The sequence below is a fragment of the Bacillus rossius genome (assembly GCF_032445375.1).
Source record: "Bacillus rossius redtenbacheri isolate Brsri chromosome 4 unlocalized genomic scaffold, Brsri_v3 Brsri_v3_scf4_2, whole genome shotgun sequence".
Lineage (NCBI taxonomy): Eukaryota > Metazoa > Arthropoda > Insecta > Phasmatodea > Bacillidae > Bacillus > Bacillus rossius.
The window spans coordinates 20,832,037-20,851,293 of record NW_026962011.1 but is presented as its reverse complement, the minus strand read 5'-3'; the positions used below and the strand labels follow the sequence as shown (position 1 = coordinate 20,851,293).

The 19,257-nt window shown below is 33.9% G+C and overlaps 1 protein-coding gene across 4 annotated transcripts in view; it reads left to right on the top strand.

The window, feature by feature from the left end:
- The window catches only part of LOC134541882 (endoplasmic reticulum metallopeptidase 1-like), a 72,307-nt gene that overhangs the window by 16,944 nt on the left and 36,106 nt on the right, over window positions 1–19,257 (top strand). For 2 of the 4 annotated variants that reach the window (XM_063385600.1, XM_063385598.1), the window contains exons 2-6: window positions 150–696; window positions 2,256–2,383; window positions 9,626–9,757; window positions 13,301–13,421; window positions 15,169–15,477. In XM_063385600.1, coding sequence (XP_063241670.1) covers window positions 153–696; window positions 2,256–2,383; window positions 9,626–9,757; window positions 13,301–13,421; window positions 15,169–15,477 — 1,234 coding nt within the window. In that variant the 5' untranslated portion in view covers window positions 150–152. Of the gene's footprint in view, window positions 1–149; window positions 697–2,255; window positions 2,384–9,625; window positions 9,773–13,300; window positions 13,422–15,168; window positions 15,478–19,257 lie in introns of all 4 variants that reach the window. The other 2 variants (XM_063385599.1, XM_063385597.1) reach the window with 1 other exon arrangement.

The following is a 19,257-nucleotide window of genomic DNA, read 5'->3' as shown; positions in this document are numbered from 1 at the left end:
TATTTTAGTATAGTACACAAACCCAACCGGTTTAGTATATTTGGTTTACCACATTTATGTAATTTAAATGTGGGTTTTCTTTACTTTAATTTAAACTTCTCTTGTATCATAAAGTATACTTTAGCCTCATTTTTCTCTGTTGCTTTTAGGGAATGAAGGGTGTACGTTTAAGGTTCCGAGAGAGCAGTGTGGAAACTCTACCAGAGCCTTACGGGAATAAAAAACAGCAAAGAAAAAGTCTTTTGCCTTTGCCAACGTATTATTTCCTAACAGCACTCCTGTTTCTGACTTTTGTCGGCGGGATGGTAGAAGTTCTTTCGAGGAGGCTTCCAAAGCCGTTAATGATGGACGATGTTCCTGGCAACCCTCATCGGTTCATCTCTCAGAGGGCGATGAACCACTTGGCGAAACTTACGAAGCTGGGACCTAGGCCGGCCGGCAGCTACGAAAACGAGGTGCTTGCCGTAAAAGTGATTTTAAGAGAGATCAATAGTATAATTGAGCAGGCCAAGTCTATTCATAAAATAACTGTGGATGTTCAGAAGACAAGTGGTGCCTTCCCTCTGCATTTCCTGGATGGGATGACGAACGTTTACAGGAACGTTCAGAACATTGTTGTGAAAATAGGCTCCAGACAGGGATCTTCACATAGTTTGTTGATGAACTGTCACTTCGACACCGTTTCCGACAGTCCAGGTAAGTTTCATTGATATGTAGGTGTTAATTCTGCAGTAGAAACACATATTCCCAGCAATAACCGTGATTGAAAAATATAGTTTAACTATGGTGATGTTATTTTAATTGCTATTTAATAAGTTCAAACTATTTACATTTTTAAAACATTTGTAAAGTATTTGATAAGTAATATGATAATTTTTTAAGAGTTGAATTTAGTTTCTGTTTTAATGACATAAAGGCATTTCTCTTGCTTGAGTTTCCTAAGTATAATTTTTTTCTTGAAAAAGAAAAATTCATGGGTAAGTTAAAAAATTTCTTGTTTGCCATATGATGACTTTTAATAGTATTATACTCACCATACTTATCAATAAGGGACAGCAATTTTTTATCATAAGATTTAAAAAAGGTTGTTAATATATTTCTGAGTGAGAATTTTTTTTTCCTTTTTATCTTTTCTCTAATGAGATAAAGGGACAAATTGGAGGCATATTTTTTGAGGCCCAACTTTCACACACTTCTATTCTGCTGTGTGAAAGTGTTGAAATTCAGATCAGAAGTGTTTCTCTAAATAATTTTATTTTTTTTTATTTTTTTTATTTTACTGTTAAATATGACTAAAAATTTTCTCAAATATTTCTATAATCATGGTTTTTGTGTCTTTCCTTTTGAAATTTGTCGATCAGGGTAGCATTTATTTAAACAATTTTCACTACTGGATGGTAAGACTGCAAGCTCAGCGGTCTCAAGTCACCTACCCATTTACAGTTTTGAGGGTCACGTTAAATTAATCCTTTATTAACCCACTCCACACCTTGAAGAATACCTTCCAGCCGTTCCAGAACCTATGTCAATAACCCATGGTGTCTGTGGATTCATCCCCTCTTAATCTTGACATTTAAGGACAAAGGAAATATTGTTAGATTTTATTTCCACAGTTTCAGATGGTTGAGACCTGAATCTTTATAAATATTAGTGAACAAAACATTTGGTTCTCTGAATATTTAAGCAGAGTTTTAAAAACATGACTAACTTTTACCTTCATTCTGTTTCAGCCATCTAATTCTATCTTATGATGCTTATAGATGTAACCAAAGTCAAAGTCTTCAAGCAGTAGATATACTCGTTAAGGTGTCGACCATACTAGTCAAATTAATGGAAAATGTTTCTTACTTGATAACTCTTCTGAGATGGTAATAGTGCTGCCTATGGATCTATGGTTTAATGGCTGTTAATTTATGAGTTAGGTCAAATATCTGCCTAATTAGTGAATCAGCTTTCCTTGATTGGTCAGACATTTAAGACTTGGAAAGATACATTGTGTTCACACCGGAAATTAATCAGACATTTATAAAATTTTATTTACTATTCCCTGGATCGAGGCATATTTGCCACTTTTATATTTGTAATTTGTTTTTTATTATATATTTTCTTACACTATGTTCAGCTAAGCAGTTTATTAAAACCCACCTAATATTTATAGTTGTATGTGTTTCTCTCTTAACCACCTGGACCATTGTAGCACACAGGAGGATTTCTTTTGACACCTTTAGTTTACTTTTATATACTCTTGAGTGCAGGTGGGAGTGATGATGGGGCTAGTTGTGCGATCATGCTGGAAGTTCTACAAGTCATAAGTCGAATGGATGTTCCCCTGAAACACAATCTCATTCTTCTTTTCAATGGGGCCGAAGAAAATTTAATGCAGGTGTGCTAGCTATTTTATATTTATTTGCTTTGTTGCCAGGTCATGTGTGGTACATGAGTTTTCATTCATAAGTATACTAATATTAATGTCAACATGCAAAATATACTTTTTAGTAATTTTTATTTCTTTAATGCAAAGTGTAAGCTATAAAAATACTGTCACTTTTTAAGAACTTTATTAGCTAAAATATTTTTTGGCCATAATCTTGCTGTGATTTTTTTAATTCATTTGAGAGTTTTAATGCTTATAGTTCCAGCTGTTGCCAAATTGTGAATACATGAAGTTGTTACATAGTGTTCAGGCTTTAAGTAAAATGATTTATTTCAAATGGATGTAAAAAAAGTTATTAACTTAAGAGTTAAAAAATGTGTAATGTTTGTGCATGAAGATTAATCAAGTAGTATAAAATTTTATTCAATCAAATAAAAATTTTTATGATCTAAAATTAATAATAGCATGTATATTGTTATGATTTATCAGTGGTATTAATGATATGTATCATAAAGCTAAATATTTGGAATAATCCAGATGGAGCATGTTATAGTGAAAGGAAGACAAAAAAATGGCACCATTGCCAGGCAGTGACTGGAAAATATATCTTTATAGCATTGCAATCGTTAGATCCACTCAGTGCTTTTTAATGGGGGAAAACACAAAATATGGGTATTCTTATTATGGTGCTATAGCTGCATCTCTCTCCCCTCTTGGCTTACAACTTTATGCTTCCCTGGTGCAAATGGATGTATCCAGAGGAGTGGTGTCAAGGGATCAGCTGCACCCCCCCCCCCCCACTTATCCCAAGGGGGGAGGGGGATAATACAAAGAACAAAAGCCCGTAATTAAAGAAAATTTGTAACTATTGCGGAAAAAATTTTTTTTAACAAATGTTTTTCCTTTTGTTATTGCTATATTATTGTGTGGCCTCATGGACCCTTACTCTCCATGAAAGAGTTTGAATTATGGAAAATGTCCCCCCTACCTTCTTCTGTTTTGAGCTATATGTACTCTTGCTGGTGCATAAAGAAAAATGGACACACACAGTATTTTTTTGTATTTTTTTGTAGCTGTGCAGATACACAAGTATACCCAAGTGACGAGATTGTACTTCAAGCAGTTCTGGGACCTAATGAGTTAGTATATTGTTGACTGTTTACTACCACAGCAGTAGAGCCCAACACATCTTGCATCTATTTTAAAGCAATAAAATGTTTATTAGAGTTTGGGAAGGAACAGCACAATCCATTAATTTGATTTCTGGTATTGTCATTATCAGGCATTGACTTCTTTTTTTTTTTAACAGAGAGTTATGCGTACAAACATAATAAGAACTATTTTTCACTGTAGGATTTATGAATTAAATAAGTTATTCAACTGCCTGTTTAGTTAAAGTTCTTGTGGCTGGTTAGTCTGTGCTGCGTTATCTTGAATGAAAGCAATTGCACCAACACCAAAAACTTTTACCATCAGTATAAATTTTTTGTCTATAGTGTTTAAAAAAATCCCATTGTGTAGACTATGCTATATTTGCTTTGATTAAGTATGAATTTACAGTGTAAAATAAATGTCTGTGTAGGTACCATCTTCTCAAATGTACAGCATATGCACATGGATATAAAAGTATAGTTCTTGGATAGGTTCAACAGATTTAACAAGGACTTGATGTACACATAAGCAAAGTATCTTCCCAAATAGAGTTTTCTGTTTTTGTATCCACAATAGTTGACATAAATGAAGTATTTTGACTGTGTTCTGTTCTTTGCGTGTCCTGTTTTTTAGTGCTGTACACACATGCTGCAGAGTACAAGTATTAATAATTTAGTAATAATAATTTTATACACAGATATATGCAATGTTTCTATTTTTTATATTTACATTTGGCTGTATCTTTGAAATGCTGGTAATTTGATACCTGTTCACATTAAGGTGTTTTTCCACAAAGCATTTGTTGTCACCCTTCAGAAATGCCTAAGGTTATTTCTTTCTTAAATATTCTGTATGAATAATTGTTGTAGTAGGCCTACTATAATCAAGATTTCCCGACAGGTTAAAATTTAAGAAAAATAAAAAAAAATAATTGCTGATGAAAATTTAGTTTTAAAAGTTCAAACTGAAATGTTGAGATAATGAAGACCTTGACTGCTGGACTGTGACCCTTCCTGATTACCATGTTAGGCTTATCTACCTGATATTTAATGAGGTCAACTGAAGTAGGCTTGCTATCTCTTCAAAGCAATTGATTACAAATATTTCAGCTCATGATTAGATCACTTTCTCTTGAAAAATACAAGAGCAAAAAGGCAATGGTTTTTTTTATTATTTCACAATTTTGGCTTTTAATGCACCCAGATATAAATAATTGTATTTAAAATTATAAAAATACATATTTATTAAGTACACTTACCTTAAAATGAAGAGAAAATACTTTTGTAGTTGTCTAATTTTAACTTCTGTATTTCAAAATCGTGGATGGTTTAAACATTTTGCGGGTCTCTTGAATTTACTATCCAACCATTGTAAAAGAATTTTGTATAATTTCAATTTTAAATGGATGATATGTAGTCAAAGGCCCTGAAGATCTTATTTCTGCAGAGACAATGTATTCTCTGTTCAATCAAATGGAAATTCTTAATAGCTGGAAACTTGTTTTATGTCAGAGGAATTAACTCAATGGTTTACTTTAACTGCAGCTATCAATCTAGAAGACGTTTGGCCTATTTTACACAAAAAGGGATTTAGAGAACTTTACGCCAGCCTTGGAATGAACTCTCCAGTCACTATTGTTTTTTAACACATCATCTATTTGTCTAAGCTGCACTGTCAGTAATAGCTAGGTAGTGAGCACGAGCAAAATATTTCAGGTTAAACTGCCATTTTATTCCTTTTTATGCGTGTTTACTATAATCTTGGGCTGGTGTTTTTAGAACTCTTCCGGGATACCATATATTTAAATAATTTAGCTTTATGATTTTTTTTTGTTGTGTTCTAACTTCGTGTGCTACGTGCCATAGTCGTGTCACTATCTAAACCCGTGAGTGCAGCTTCTGTTGTTTAAAAAAGAGACTGGAAAAAAAATTGAAATTGCCAATCATTTAGATTTTACCAAACATTCTACTTATCTTAAAAACAAATATAAATATTATAATATTTTAATTAGGAGTGATAAAATAATGATATGGATGAAAAAAATTTTAGATTTGTTTAAGCTATATGATGTGACAGCCATCCGCAGAGATCAGTTGCCAGATGAGAAAACTTTGTATCATCATGTTGCACACACTCAAACTGAATGTAGCCATCTAATTGGTTTGATGGAAAGCTGACAGGAATCATATGAAACAGAGATGAATATTTTTAATAACTTTTCCTGGACCAGTTATGTTTCTGGGCTTCTTCTATCACCGAGCTGTGAATTTCACGGTGGTTTAAAGTTAGCCAATTTTTTTCGCAGCATCTATTCCTTATGTTTCATTCCATGACTCTTTCAAATCCGGATGGGACTATTGTTTTTCATGTGTACTCTAAACAAAACTTTGACTTTCAAAGGTGAAAAGTGCAGTGTCCATAAGCTAGTTTTAAGTTTTTTTTAAGTTTTATCAATATATTCCATATAGCCTTTTCTTGATGGTAGAATGTATAAGGCTATGAAAAAAGTCAGTTTTACATTAAATCATTATAGTATTTACAAATTATGTAGCAAAACATTTACCACAATCAAAAGTAAGACATCAAGAGCTGGATACATATGTATATTTATTAAATTATATACATGATTTATAATAAAAAGTACATTTATACAGTCATAAAACTGAAATAATTTAAATATGCTAATTATTATGTACTATGAGCACTGTGAGTAACACATTTGTCAGGGCAAGTTGCCATTTTGGTGACAAGAAACACATTTTCTTATTTTTAATATTTGGTTTGATAGACAATATTTTGCATTCATTCACTTCAGGTGATACCTCTCTCTCTCTCTCTTTCTATTCCCCCACTCCTTCACCTTTATCTGTCCTTTCTCACCTGGGTGTGAAGCCAAGTGTCCAAGCCGGTCGTACTTGATGGTGGTGATGACGTCTTCCGACTTTCGGGGAATAGGGGTTTTCTTTGCAGCACTCGTACGCAGCTGGAGAAATTACTGGTTCACTTACTCTCAGACATACTGGCGATTGGCCCATGGTGCTGCTGCTGCTGGTAGAGGGTGCTTGGTGGCTCTTTTTTCTAACTTGTCAAGCTCTTATAGTGAGGGTTTCTGGTGCAATACTAGTAACCCTGGTACTGTTTTGGAACCCAAAGGTTTTTGAGTCCACCATAATCTTGGCTATCACCTCAGGCCTCAGCGCTTAACTTTGCGACGTTAAACTATGTGGAAAGAAATTATCGCTGACAGTTTCTGGGTGGGCACTTGCTGGGGTGAATGTGAGAGAAGATCAATCAAGTCCTGATACACCCTTTGATGCTGGATTCACAATAGCACGACTGTGGCAACATGAAGGGTTCTAACCAATCATGTTCAACACACATGTGGCATCAGCGCAACAAGAATGGCAGACAAGGCAGAATTCCCAATTAGTAATATTTTTGATTTCTCTGTGTCACTGAAATTATCGCATCTCAGACCACCCAGCTAGTAAATGGTTGGTCTAGGAATAGACATACATAGTTTATTAACACTTGAAGAAATGAATTGAGTGCTGAAAATTAAATTAAAAAAAAATGTTATGTTGTTGATTAGTTACTGAAATAATCTCTCTGACACAAACTGATATTAAAGTATTTTTTATTAGTACTCTTAGGAAATTTGCAGCCATTGTGGCAGCCATCTTGCAACCCAAAAAACAGAACATGTAGATTATACAATTTCTCGCACCTCTTCATCGATTCAAAACAACACATTCGGCGACTGTTCGTAGGTACAGATTGATAACTATTAATTAAAAAGACAGTTTGCACTTATGTCCCATGTCCTTCAGGTCAGACACAAAGTTTACCCTATCCTTGTATTGGGCTGTTACCAATGACTGTGGTCGAAAATGTCATGATTAAAGTTCCTAAAATGAAAAAAATAAGGTTGAATATATGTGGCAGTGCTCGGACCACAGCTGCAAAATTCTTTCAACTACATAATTATTTGCTTTTGTGAGCCTTCTCCCGACCGCAACCTATTGGTACCTTGTTCAGACAAAGACTGCGTGAGGCTACATGCATCTGTCTAGTGCCCGGAGGAAATCGCAGGTGCCTTGCTCTCACATAACCATTGCAAAATACAATTTCTGACCCCTCGTAGTGAGGTGTTTTTAGACGAAGATTACACCAAGAAAAAATCACGTGATCTGGTGACCTCATTTCCAACTATCACAAAAATATGTTGCAAAATTACCAGCCGATATGGACAAATAGCAACAGCCGCCCGTCACCTTCCAACTTTTTTTCTCACAGTTACAAAATTTTCTGTCTCTCTCTCTCTCTCACATATCTCCTTACGCACCAGGCCAAACTATTACATCAGCTTTTAGACAAAGAATTTTGGTGGAAACCAAGTACAAAGGAAAATTACTTTAATATTCTCAATTATGAACAAAGAAAAACAAAATTATACTTTTAAAAAATGTTAAATCACATCCAAAATGAATTTACAACTAATTTATTTATTACAAAGCAAGCAAATCATCAGAATAACCTGAAAAGCATGAAATAATGTAAATTATAATTATAATGCGATAAAGCAAACTCAGGAATACTTCTTAAGAGGAATGAAAAGATGTTATTTAAACTATATCAGAAAAACTAACCCTAGTATTGAATATAATATGACATAATAAATCATTAATTAAACCCTTTTGCAAGTGGGGAGGGAAGTAGCCTGAGTTGTTACATTATGTGTGTCAAGAATTTTGTTTTCGAAAGATGGTTTAGTTGGTGTAATTGTAATTATATTATTATTGTTGTAATTTTAAGTTTTTGTTTACTAAATTTATCTGTAATATCTCTGAAATGTGTTTACGCACGTACAATTGAATGTTAAATTTGAATTAAACAAATTACTCTCACAAACATATTTTCATAAAACCTGCAAGCATTGATGGCTGTCATATGTTTAGTGCATATGTAACAGCAAGAAACTTTTAATATGCAATCATTTGTTTTTCATTGTCACATGTTCACAATAACATATGTTCACATAACCGTATGTTCACGATAACCGTATGTTCACAATAACGCAATATTTTGCTATTGCGTTATTGTGATTCCAGCATGATTGTCGGTAGTCATACCCAGTTTTTTCACGAGTAGGAACTAGGAGTTTTCATAAAGCACTCCCATTTTCCCCATCCATTCATCCCGCCAATGCTCCATTCTCAACTTATTACTTTTCATAACCATTCATTCATTCATTCATTCATACCTTCCAGATAAACCGCAGGAACCATGGTGAAGAGTTGACCTACGGGCATTTGGAATGGAAGGGGATGGGGGAATATATCACCCTCCCCTTTGAAACCCTAAATAATTGATCATTCTTACCAACAGTTAGAAAGAATTTGAAACCAAACAGCCGTAAAAGTGGTTCTATCCCCCTCTTGACCCACCAATCCTAGAATGAAATTCTGCGTATGCTCTTGTTTGGCCTTCATGACATATTGTTCCCTGGCACCTCAAGAGGTCAAGAGTAGTGTCTCTTCCTATCCAAGACACCCGTCATCAATTTGGTTGTGAACCAGGGCAGATAGTTAGTCACTGGATTTAGTTAATGAGCTGTGAGCATTAGGTTTGTTCATTTCAAGCCTGAAACAGAGTCAAGCAGGCATTGGAGAGATAAAAGTCCCTCAAAGAAATGGAAAACATTTCTGAGGGCAGCTGTTGCATTATCCAGAGTTTTGAAACTGTACATTTTTTCAGTAAAACTTTTGTTTGTATTAAATTTACTTTATAAAATACTTTTATCCTGAAATTTATTTGAATATGTATATAAATTGAAAAATGGCACCTTAAAAGTTGTAAAAAAAATCATAATTCATACTAATCTGATTTTATACATAATTTCTTTCAAAATGTTCTTCTGGAAAGTTTCATATTATACTTTTTCTTATGCTGTAAAAGTATATGGTTAATTTCGATGCAGTCAACATTTGTTCAGGAAACTCACAAAGTTTTTCGGGAATTTTTCATTGGTGTTTGTGTTGGTTTCCATATGTCGTGCATTGTAACAGTCGGTGTTATTAACTAGTGGTTTGATTTCAGGCCTCGCATGGTTTCATCACACAACACAGATGGGCGAAAGAAGTCCGAGCATTCATAAATCTGGAGGCATGTGGAGCTGGGGGAAAGGAGATCCTTTTTCAAGCTGGACCAAACCATCCTTGGCTGATGGAGGTACGGAGATACTTGGTGTGTCCATGTTCAGTTTTTTCCTTTGTGCAGGGCGGTCACCGTACATCTGGGGAAATCTAGGGGGTTCTAAAAAAAAATATAAAGGCGAAATGTAGGAATTATTGAATGTCAGGAGGGATAACATTTTTTTTCTAAATGATTATTGTTTTAGGTTTTGTTGTTGTATGTATATTTATGAAATCTTTTGAGTCAAGTCAACATGATTTTTCATTGGCCGCTGTCTTTTACATTCCATTTTCTGCTCAGAGCTGTTTAAACGCACTTTTCATTTGGTTTTTTAAAAATTACTTACTGGCTTTGCATCATTATTTGAACTATTTTGATAGTAGAAAACAGAATTTTGTGTTGGTTGTATAATTTTTTTTACAGATATTGTGACTGACCAAAAGATTGTAAATGTGGAAATCTTCTCTTTTGAATATTACTGTATCAGGTGAAAAACTAGTTATCTTTCCATAAATATACTTAATTTATTATTGTTGAAACAAATATAATTTTACCATTAGCATCATGATTAATGGTACTTAATGTACAGAAAATCACATATATGTACAGTTATAAAGCCATGTATGTTATTTCACTTGTTTTCTGACATTCTGGTATAATTAGAAAAATTCTGAAGTTTTGGTACACATCAGTGCCTGTATCAAAGGCAAATAAACAGAAAATATGTTATTGTGGCAGAATGAGACATTAAAAATTCATGGCATAACTATAACTGCCTGCACTTAGACTAAAATCCGTAATCCTCTCCTCAAGTAAACTCTTTAATAACCTGCTATTAGAAGCTGAAACTAACTTAATAATAAACATTAAATCTCCCTCTCTCCAGAAATAGAACCTACCCGGCGCCTCCACCATTTCTGTCACGTCTCACTTTCAGAGGGGGGAGAGAATCGTAGCTCTTTACATAGAAACAACTCGCTTGCTGGCTTCAACTACTCTTAACTTCATAAAATACTTTACTGTACCTAGGATCATAGGTTCGTCATCCCGTACAGGATGTCTGGTGAGAGCTGAACCAAGGAGATTTTGCAAAATAACATAATACTAAATTAAAATTTATTTTATCCTTAACGTCAAATAATCAACATCATTTTTAAAGAACATTTAAATAGCGGGATTACAATTGAAAACAATAATTTCTTCATTACTTCCTTAACTATTGAACGACCTTACAAGAGAGAAAGAGAGAACTTCACTAAACACTTCCCTAGTCCTTCCGAATACATCAAATTATAATTTATACTTAAAATTAAAACAAAGATAATTCCATACTCATATTTTCCGAAAAGCCTTTCTTGATCGATTACTTAAAACTAACGTAGGGGCCTCTCCTGCCCTTGAAAACCCGAACGAACATTACATTTTAAAAATTAGAACTAAACGACTAGTGACGAGGGCCATAGCCTCCGCCCGAAAGCTTGAAGACGACTACATTATGACCTAACTTGAATTACTTTACGACCTAAGTAACTCGTTGCCTCTGGCGTCGGCCATAGCTTCCGCCAGAGTGAGCCCCGAGCTACCACTCACTTGCGCTTAAATTCGCGCGCCCTGCCGCGCCTAGCCATAACAAATCCTCGTTATTGAAGCCAAATTTACTAAACAACTAACTAGAACATCTGGGAAGGCTACCCCCTCTACCCCGACGTGCAGGCCACACCGCACGGCTTGTTATGACAACGCGCCCCAGTAACTGCGGCCCGTGTCTGCGCCAGCGCGCGGCCGAACAAACAAACAAACAAAATTCTGCAAGCCCGCAGCGCGCCGTGCCGGCCCCGTGCCCCAATTACATGGTCACGCCACTTGCGCTGACGAGTGAACAGAGCAGCCAGCCCAGAGTCCCGTCAGTGAAGTCCCTAAATTTGATTTCAACAACCCTGCAAAATTTCAACCCGCGACAATATGATAGTTTTTTCTGCAGATAATGCTCAGTTATGCTTAGACACAAAAATAGCATGGCAGCTGTTGGGGAAAAGGTAATGGGATATTTGTGCCACTTGATTAATTGGATTGCTGAAAAGGATTAAATAGTTTTACAATAAAACTTGATTTGTTTTCTGGATGGTTATTATGAGTGATAGTTCCTTTTAGTCATGTTGTTTTTATTTTAAATTTTAAGAGCAACCATAGTGTTGTGCTTGGTATATGCCAAAAATTAAGTATTGGTTTCTTTTTGATAGATGTTACAGTCTGAAAGTAGATGTCCAGATAACACTTGAAACAACTATTGATGTGCTGAATAAGAAAGATGCTTTGATATTTTAAAAGTTAGTTGATTTTTAGGTTAAGTTGCAGACTGAAAACAAAATAATTTCTTAAAACTAAATTTTGTTTTTACTGTTAACTAAAAAAAAAAATCCCAAATTTAAGTACACATAATTCATGATAATTCTTGGTAAATAAGCACAGATGATTGGTTCATTGTTTAGTTCCAGAAATTTTCTATTGGGAACTAGAAAGAAAAAATAAACTGTTAGTCCCACAGTTACACTACAACTCGTGGTACTTCCACCAAATATATTAATTTATAATATAGAATTATAAATTAATATAAAACATTTCTCGGAGCAGCAGCTGAGACACACCAAGGCTGCGCCACGAACCCTTAACGTCAATACCAGTGGTCGAGAAATTTCAAAATGTTTCAACAAAAACTGGTTATTTGGTAGCTGGGCTCGGACCACGGACGTTAAACACATTCTACACATGATCTGTGAGCCACCGACCACATGCAATCGCTCCTGGCTACCGCTAAACAATGACCGACTACATGATGCAACTGCCTATAGCCACACAGGGAAGAAGTAGCCGCATGACCTCACTGACCAATCACGCCACAGCTCTCAGTAAACAACCAATCACAACACATTTCAGTACAGAAAAACTTTCAGCAGTCCTTGCATTTTTTTTATAGAATTACATTTTTTTTCCCCTCTTACTGTCTCTTTATCTAGTAAAGTGATAAATTATGTGAGAAATGTCAGAGTTCAGCTTTCCCATCATAAGAAATTCATACAGAAAGCACCAGAATGTCTTGGCAACTGATCAGTTGTCTGGATTATTGGCCCGCTTTGTCGCGCACCTGTGTTTTTCCTTTTCCCAAAATCATACACATTGTTCTAGAAACATAAGTATAGCTTCCAAATGAACCTCAACATAATATATAGGCATAAATACAATATTTGAATTAAATGAAATACTGAAAATACAATTAAGCAAATACTAACTTACCAAACAATGTGAAAACCAGTTTAAAATATAGTTGGAAGGCTTTTATAGATAAAAAAAAAAATCAGAAACTGTCATAAAAATATTTATTTTATATAGGCCTAATACAAATACGAAACTAGGAACCCATGACTTTGAACCTACATAATCAACTGATATACTGTATTACTGGAAAACATAATGTCATGAGAATACTCTGCAAAGTTGGGGAGGGCAGTGTTTCTGCATTGCCACAAGATTGAGAGTTTTGAAAGTTGGCATTTATGTTATTGCAATCATTTTATCTTCCAGGTCTATTCAAAGTCTGTTCCACACCCATATGCATCATCACTGGCACAAGAAATCTTTCAAAGTGGAATGATACCTGGTGATACAGACTTCAGAATATTCCGTGACTTTGGAAATGTGTCAGGTGGGTTGAACAGGAGATAATATTTGTAATTTTTTTTTTGGTTTTGTGTTAAATTTGTATTTGATATGTTTTACAACTATGATCACTAATTTTTTTTAATATTCCCAACCACATTTTGAGTTTTTTTTATAAAAGTGATATTCTTAATTTATATAGTTTGAATAGTGTAAAAATGGTTCAAATCCATAAGGGTACTAATAGATATTATGTTTATTTGTATAAATAATTTTTTAATTTATAAATATTGGTTTGTGTCTAGGACATCATGACAAAGTAGTCCTAAGAATAATGGCTGAAAAACTTGTGTTTTAAAAATAATTAATATGTGTTGGGAGTTAGTGGAACAAAATAACTGTTAAGAAAAATTGAGAGGAATAAAATAGTCTTGGTTGTGAAAATATGTGTAAGAAGCCTTCCCTGATAATAAATACTCTATTAAAAGTAATATTCTTCAAGAAATAGTGAAATAAAGATTCACAAATGACGTGAAACCTATAGATGATAAAATTATATTTCATAAGTACTTATATTATGATCAGTCTTGAACTTGTGTATCGCCGTTGTGAATGTTGAACTTGAATATTTGCCAGACATTAGTGCTATTGTATCCTAGAACGTTGTGAGTCTTCCTGGCCATTCAGCATCAGAGTTGACATTGTGAGTCTGCGTACCATGTATCAATGTACGTATTGACTTGGCCGTACAGCGTCAGTAGCTGACGTTGTGAGTCTTCGTAACCAGATACCAATTAAGGACTTCGTGATGTGACCTATAAGAACCAAATCATCACCTGGGAATTTGAGGAGTATATAGAAATAGAACCGTACTGCAATGCAACAAGTAACGTCCAGCCGATAGTCATTCTTACTAGTTACTTCCAAACTTTGTTTGAAGAATGTTATAACTTTTATTGATAACTCATAGGTAGAGATATGCAGTTAAGCTAAAAAGTCTTTTGCATTTAAGAAAGCTGTTAGCACATAATTTAGTTGGTAGTTAGTTAAACAATTAATTATTTTTTTGATCACTGACCAGTTTAATCTAGTCAGAGATAGTTTTAGTTGCACCAAATTAAACATAAATAATATTGCATTCATAATGTCCAATATTTGGATTGCATTTATCATAGATATGTATAAAAATGGGTTTGCATTTATCATGGATAAATATATAATCGTTGATGATGGTAATCACAATTAAATTAACTTTTACAAAGATTCTTTTTTCATTACATAAATGTTTGATATTGTGATTAAGATTGACTCGAATTTGGATTGCAAGATAGCATTTAATAATTGTAACTGACATATTTTGCTTCAAAAAGCATCCACATAATTTAATTCCCATACATACATGGAATAATTTATGTATCATACATAAATTGTAATTCAATTAAATGTTGCAAGTAGCATAACACTATATGTATATTTAATATTTAGAATGTTTGTCATATTTTTCTCAGAATGAAATCATTATTTTTTAGCATGCATGTAAGAAATTTTCTCATTTGAGTATTGTGTTATAGTGTATTTTTTTTCTGTCCAAATTATGATTTTGTAAAAATATTTTTCTGTAATTGTATGATTCCTGTTTAGAAGAACCTCAAATTTTGAAATATTTCTGATCTTACAATATTGATTTGTATAGTAAACATACTGTGTTTATATTTGTATTGCTATAACCTTGTCTGAGAACTTTATAATTTCATGGTATGTGCAGGTTTTGTGAAAAAAAATTTTGTTTTCAGGTCTGGATTTTGCTTGGTCGTCCAATGGCTACGTGTACCACACGAGATATGATGATGTGTACCAGATCCCGCTAGGCACACTTCAGAGAACAGGCGACAACGTTCTGGCTTTGGTGTTAACCATGACTTCAGGGCACCATCTCGCCAACACCCACTTCTACAAGGAGGGAAATCTTATATTTTTTGACTTTCTCGGTCTGGTTGTGATCAGATGGTCCGAATTAGTGGGGTTTCTTGTCAATTCACTCGGCGTGGGCATTGCACTGTTCACAGTTCTTCGAAATATGAAGCAAGCATTGCTGACTAATGGTAAGTAGTACTTCGCAAATTTTTTTGAACCTATGGTAACAAACTCCAGGAGGATCACTGACAAATATAGGAACAAAAGATGTACCTTATTAACATATGTTCTGAAACGCACTAATTCATAGCATATCAATAATCTTGTCCAGGAGCAACATTTCATTTTGCTTGGCCCCATGGAGGAAGGAGGGGGGAGGTAGAATCACTTTGCTAGCTGTTTGCTTTCAAATTCTTTACTTTTGTTGGTGGAAATAACATAATTTTATAGATTTTTTTGGAAGGGGAGGGGGTAAATGTCTCCCCCAATTCCTTCGACTGTGTTCGCCCCTGATATTGTATATCACTGCTGATGCTTGAAGTGACTGCCACGTGCGGCGAGGCAAGCATTGTATCGTAAAAGTGTGAACTCGCCAGCCCTTTCATAATTTCCAGTTTCATTTTAAACAACAACAGGGACGTGCAGATGTTGTGCTGATGCTTGTCTGTCCAGAACTAGCTTATCAAGTGTGGGGTTTAGTATACATATGTCACTATAAGTACATATTCATGCTGTGTGACCGCCTTTGTGTGAAAAATATACTCCTCTTCTACATATGAATCCAGGACCACTTTGTCTGTTTGGTAGGGCTTTATTGTACAAGAGGGAAACCAAACCAGTGACCACAGTATTAGAAGTCAAGGACCCAGACTTTTATACAGCTGGTAATTGCCTTAATAGTGGATGAATGACACCCACTTTTGTTGAGTCTTTGAAAAGTAAGTAGAGTGATATGCTGTGCCATAAACCTGTAACTAAGTTTTGATTTTGTTATAATTATTCTATTAAGCTATATTTTCATATTTTACGCACCTTGTTCATGCTGTCAAATAATGTACTGGTGAACTACTGCTGACGTACTGGCATTGCCTGGGGTACACACATTATGAAGAGACTTCTTTTAGTGCAATAGGGATAATTTTTTTTCGAAATCTCATGTAGATAGTTTAGGTATGTTATCTACAGAAATTTTGCTGTAAGGGGTGGAGAATGAAGGATGAGGATGGTTTTCCACAATCTTAACGCAGACATTGATCTTTGAATGTCAATTGTGCAAAGTATCGTTGAGATAGGATTAAAGCTAAAGATTTGTATAAGAAACAAACGGACACTTTTTAATTTATGTACATATAATGACCTCGCAACCCCCCTTGGTAGCTTATTTTCGGTAAACCTTGTTTTCAGTTCATGTCTATGTAATAAGGAACATCACTGCCGAGTTTCTTTAAAATTCCTGAGAATTCGTAATGAGTGAATCAGTGAGTGGTATTTCATATATACACTATGTACTTTATTTATAGCATATACATATGTTATTAATATAGTAGTATAATTTATTTGAATGTAATACTATTGAACCAAGTTTTATTTGTTCTGAAAGGTAAATTAGCTTTAAAAAAACAACAGAAATTTAATTAATATTGCCAGGAGAGTATCCAATGTGCTGTTGCACAGTTATGCAGACAGAGTGTCCACATTCTGGCTAGTCAGGGAAAATTGGGAAAAAGTCAGGGAAATTGGAATTTTCCAGGGAAAATCAGGGAAGTTAGAATTGGTCAGGAAATTTACTTGGAATGTTGGAATCCTGGAATCCTGGAAAAGTCATGGCAATGAATTTCTCCACTGATAGCAATTAGAGAGGAAAATGTCTGCAGAATGGAATAGCATTTTTTTTATTTTTCAGATGGTGTGATAGGGCATAGTTATTCATACCGTAAAATGGCGTATGCAGTGTTCTGTTTTAACTAGGTCAGCTATGAGGATGGAGGCTGGATTTTCTTTATTCCTTTCAAAAAATTGAAAAATAGATAAATTATTTTTAAAAAACCATTCAGGGAAATTTGTCAAAAGTCATGTTTGGGTAGCTGTTTAGGACTAAGGCAGATATTTATGTTTCATGTTACTGTTATGATTTTATTACATAGAGAAAGGGTGTGTAACGGTTTCAAATTAAGTTTTTTTTTTTAATTTACTGTCAGATAGTAATGTTTTTAAAATCTACCATGTCTATACTGTTAGCAACATACAAATAACCAGAGAGAAAAAAACTACACAGCAGTTAAAATGTTCTTGGATGTGTTATAAATAAATGTGTTTGAATGTGGTAATGGAGAGAGAGAGAGAGAGAGAGAGATTGTTGATGATTTAGCACTTTAATTTTTTTTATTTTGCTGAAATTGGAAATAATGTTTTTCAGATTAACTAAACTTGACAAGTGATAAGTAAAAACAGTTGATGTAAAGTATGTACTGGCAAGCTTATAAATGAAAGAAATCTGCAGTGCATTAGTGGATGTAACATGCAAGAAACATAAATCTATAGGTCGAATATTGATCTCATTTTGCCTCATCATAACGATAAGTCTCATAGTTAAGACTTGTTAAAGCAAAATTTAACTATGTACCAATCTTCTGTGACACCTTAATATATATACTTAGCATGCTATAAATTTGGTTACTGTAGATTCACAAAATTGGCGTAGATTTTGAAGTTCTAATTAATTTCTTTGTAAATATCAAAAGCAGAAAGATACTTATATAACTTAGCTCAGGGATTTGTTAAAGTTGATTTTATTTAGGGTCTATTTCAAATGCTTAGTGTAATGACTTATATACATACACTTATATTATATAAAAAATCATTATAATCTCATTTTTGAATATACATGCATGTTTTATCTTTTCTAAAATAAAGGAAAGATACATCCTAGGAATTCTGATGGTGGGTGAAAAGGTGAATGTAAGAAAAGTTGTGTTTCTAGGTGCATTCAAGAATAATTATATCATACTTAAAATTTTAGTTTAGTTATATACGTATCAGGATTTCCTTTTCATACAATCAATTCTGTAAATTTGGGTGTGAAGTCAAAATTATAGCAAATCATTTGAACACTGTGTATCATACAAAACAATCTTTAAAAATATTTTTTCCAACTAAACAGCAAGATCACAAGACCAGGAGGATACGCAGAATTAAATTTATGGAGGAGGGGATTTGCCTGCATTTGCCCCTGACTAGGCTGATTGTAAAACAGTCATTCAAAAGTGCAGTACTAAAGGCCTTGTTTCTAAAATTAGAAACAAGCCATACTAAAGAACTGGGGTTCTTTGGTGAACTTCAAGGGACTAAGCATTCAATGGATTTGTTTTTGATCACTTAGTCAAATTGGATCACATAAACTTAGGATAGGCTTACAACTTAACCTATGCAATTCCTATACAAATATTATGTTATTGCGAAACTCATTTTATTTGCCTATTAGTGCTAGGTTAATGATTTTGGTAGAGCTTACGCTTGTTTCTGATTAAAATACTAATTTTAAATTAAATTTTTATGCTAGTGAGTTGCTTATAAACTATGCTATTTAATCAAATTAACATATTTTTGTATGTTAATGACTTATCCTATATCTTTGTGCAATAATTTACTTGCAAAAATGATATAATAGATGGATTTAACTTAACTAAAACATGCTGATGTGGCATACGGAAAATTTGGAGAAAAAAGTGAATTTTGAATTCATACTTTTCCAAAGAAGAGAAAATGATGCGAACTCCTTATTCAATATAAATATAATATACAAATATGCACAAACAATCTTTTTTTGGTTTAATAATTAATCTGATTTGGAGAATTGATTATTTGTTTTTTATTGATGATTTTCTAAAAACAATTATATTTCTAGAGCAATGTTTATGTGGTGTTTGCATTCACACATTTTCTATTTGAACTCTGGAAAATGCTACGAT